Source organism: Marmota marmota, unplaced genomic scaffold (assembly GCF_001458135.2).
Source record: "Marmota marmota marmota unplaced genomic scaffold, marMar, whole genome shotgun sequence".
NCBI lineage: Eukaryota > Metazoa > Chordata > Mammalia > Rodentia > Sciuridae > Marmota > Marmota marmota.
In genome coordinates this window covers 4,379,091-4,382,814 of record NW_026000026.1, presented here as the reverse complement: position 1 = coordinate 4,382,814, position 3,724 = coordinate 4,379,091, and the positions used below count along the sequence as shown (strand labels likewise).

General features: G+C 38.6%; 1 protein-coding gene across 2 annotated transcripts in view; it reads right to left on the bottom strand.

Annotated features, from left to right (window-relative positions):
* The window catches only part of Dnttip1 (deoxynucleotidyltransferase terminal interacting protein 1), a 26,995-nt gene that overhangs the window by 20,696 nt on the left and 2,575 nt on the right, over positions 1-3,724 (bottom strand). For both annotated transcript variants that reach the window (XM_015478909.2, XM_015478906.2), the window contains exon 4: positions 512-610. In XM_015478909.2, the coding sequence (XP_015334395.1) occupies positions 512-610 (99 nt within the window). The remainder of the gene's footprint in view (positions 1-511; positions 611-3,724) is intronic.

Sequence of the window (3,724 nt, the reverse complement as noted above, 5' to 3'; positions counted from 1 at the left end):
TATAAGAGACAGTATATATATATATATATATATATATATATCTTTGGTTGCGGATGAACTTTTATTTTTATTTACTTATTTTTATGTGGTGCTGAGAAACAAACCCAGTTCCTCACACATGCTAGGTAAGTACTCTACCACTGAGTCACAACTCCAGTCCAAAAGTCTGTGCTCTTTAACCAATATTTCCCTACTTCCCTGGTAACCACCAGTGTACTCTCTGCTTCCATGAGTTTGCTAAGCATAATTTCTTTATCTGTAAAATAGAGATTAAAAAAAAAAAACAAAAAAACCTTATGAACAGGGTTTCTTCTGAGGCATAAATGAAATAATGCATCTATCACTATACCTGGCACCTAGTACCTACTTCTCTTGCCTTGTATGTCAACAACATTTCTAAGCCCTGGAGATAAGTGGCTTTCTGGGCATACCACTGATGATAGGATCACATTTCTTAGCAGAACCCTGAGGGCTGAACCCTGTGCCCGCATGTCTTGGCCTCTGGTCTCACCTGCTCAAGGCAGCTCCGACAGGCCTCCTGGATCAGCTGCTCTGCATCCACCTCTTCCCCAACGTTGTCTCGCACGTTCAGTGCTGCTTTCTGGAAGAACTAGGGATGCACAACAGAGGACAAGGTCAGAAGTTCTGCTAATTTACGATAACCTGAAGGAAACTAAAAAATAAAACAGAAGCTTTTATCCTGCTCTCATACAGAAGGAAAATGTGATCATGTGCCCAGCTTTGGGATCAGACAGATTTAGATTCGTATTCTGGGCTCTACCTCCCGCCAGTATTCCTCTCTTAAGGATATAATCACAGAGGTGCCCAAAAAATTAATCTGCAAACAGTACAAAACCAAAGAGTAACCTAAATGTCAAAGCATAGCTTAAATAAATTATGAAATTCTATGCAAATATTAAAAATCATGGTAAGGATAGTGTAAAATATATTTTTGACATGAAAATGTATTCTTAATAAAATGACAAGTAAAGCAAGCAGGTTATATAATAGTTTGGTACAGAACAAGCTTATTTATGTACAACAGCAAAAAAACAGAGACAAAAGAACTTAAGGATAATATATTAAGTAACAGCAGTGATATTGTAGATGATTGTTTTCTTCTTTGCTTATCTATAGCCTCTTAATTTTTATAATGTACATGTAGTATTTCCATAGGAGGAAAAAACCCAGAAAGCTTGTGCCTAAAGTGAACAGGCACAGAAAAGATCAAGACAGCAGAAAAGTCCTATTAGGATTCTCATTGCCCAATCCCCAATCTGTGGGATGGGAGAAAGGGTGACCTTGCAAAGGCCCTTGGATACCAGCAAAGGAAAGGGAAACCTGGCAGAAGGTTCATCTTCTGGGTTAGAGGGAGAACTTGAGCCTGAAATACTTCCTAAAACACTGGGGACAAGGTGATAGGGTCCCCAGACATACCTGGGAGGTACCCGAAAATACATTCATTAGGAGTCCACGTTGTGACTCCAGAGAAAGTACCAGTTCTCTCTGGGGTATAGGAAAACTTTAAAAAACTATAATCAATGCTCCTACTGTGGGAGACAATTCTGGGGAGACACTGCCACGTTATATTTAGCAAAGTCAAATGCCTCTGTTGATAACATCAAATCAAGAAGTGTGTGAAAAGACTGAATCCGAGACCTCAAGTGTTTAGGAAAAATTCTTCATGCCAAATTAAATGACTGGATGTTTGGCTGACTGATTTTCTGGTGCTGGGGATCTGCTAAGCAACCACTCTACAACTGAGCTATATTCTCAATATGGATGAGTTTGACTTTAAAACAAAAATCTGAAAACTGGCGATAAGTATTGGTGTTCAATGCTGATTATTGCTAGGGGAAAAGTTCAATTAAAATAATCTGGATGCTTTCCAAGCAGCCCGTGGGAGAGCAGTACAATGGATATATAGGGGTGAATGTAAGCTACCTCTGGATCTGAGAACGAAATCAGAACACAAATGAAGCGTCTGCAAGCACCACAGGCAGAAATGCAAAATAACACACCCTTTTTGGAGGGTGACTTTTTTCCCTATTACTCACTAATTCCATCTCTAGGAATTTATCCCCAGAAATAGTCTCACAAGTGAACAAAGATGTTCATTCCAGTGTTGTATGAAACAGGGAAAAACTGGAAACAACTGAATATTCTAGGGACTAGCTAATTAAATTATGGAACATCCATACAATAGACAACTCTACAACTATTACAAAGAGAAGCACTGACCTAAAAACATGACCAAAAGTGAAATAAATTAAGTTACAGAACAGTTTGTATATGTGTATATAAACATATACACAACCTACATACTCATGTAAAAAACCGAGTTTGGTATCTTTGGGATGAATTTTAGTGACTTTTGGCTCTTGTTTTAAAAAGTATCTTTGTGTGTGTATGTGGTACTGGGGATTGAACCCAGGGGCTGGCACATGTTAGGCAAGCACTCTACCACTTGAGTTACAGCCCTAGCCTTTTAAAGTTGCCCGCGTTGACTCTTAATATGTGAGCATTCTCCTTCAGCTTCCTAAGTACTGGAATTGCAGGTCTGAACCACCACACATGGCTGTATAATTTTAATTAGTATTTTCTTATTAAAAAATTTCAAATACATAGAAAATTTGAATATTTAATAAATAGCTAATACCTACCACCTAAGACTACAATTAACATTATGTTTCTCCATCACATATCTATTAGTGTACTCATCTATCCATCCATAAATCATCTTGTAATCTATATAATTTGTATTATTAAATTTTTTTTTAAATTTTGATATTGGAGATTGAATGTAGCCACCGAGCTACATTCCCAGTCCTTTTTCTTTTCTTTTTTTTTAATACCTTTATTTTGTTTATTTAGTTTTTTTATATGGTGCTGGGTATCAAACCCAGTGCCTCACGCATGCTAGGTAAGCGCTCTACCACTGAGCCACAACCCCAACACCCCTGGTCCTTTTTATTTTATTTTCAAGCAGGGTCTTGCTAAGTTTCTGAGGCTGAGCTTGAACTTGCGATACTTCTGCCCCAGTCTCTGAAATTCCCTGGGATTACCGGTGTGCAACACCACAACTGCCTAAAATCTAAAATCCTCACTGTGGCTTCAAAAGTTTTACTAGAGCTAGGCTTGTTACCTCCCAAGCACTTTGTTACTCTCCCAGTTTAGTCTGTTCCACACTGGTCAACTTATTGCTTTGAATGTGCCAAGCACACTCCTGCCTCAGGGCCTCTGTCGTTTTCTCTGTGCCTAGACCACTTTTCTCTTACTTGTCTGCATGGCTTGCCCCGTCTCACTTTATTCAGGTTTCCACTCAAATGTCTTCTCTTTCTCAGTTACAAAACATACAACAGCAATCTTGCTGGGCATTGTGGCACATGACTGTAATCCTAGCTACTTGGGAGGCTGAAGCAAGAGGATCACCAAATTTGAGGCCAGCCTCAGCAACTTAGCAGGACCCTAACTCAAAATAAAATAAGATGGACTTGCTTAGCATGCAGAAGGCCCTGGGTTCAATCCATAGCACCTCTGAAAAATAAAACAAAAAAGCAACCCCATGTCCCAGAGGTCCTCTCTTCTCTCATTCCCTAAAGTAGTACATATTTGCTTAAAGAAAACAAGGTTACTGTCTGTTATTTTCACTCTACATTCCTAATACCTAGAACAGTGTCTGGCAGTATGGTAGTAGCTAAATATATATATATATATATATATA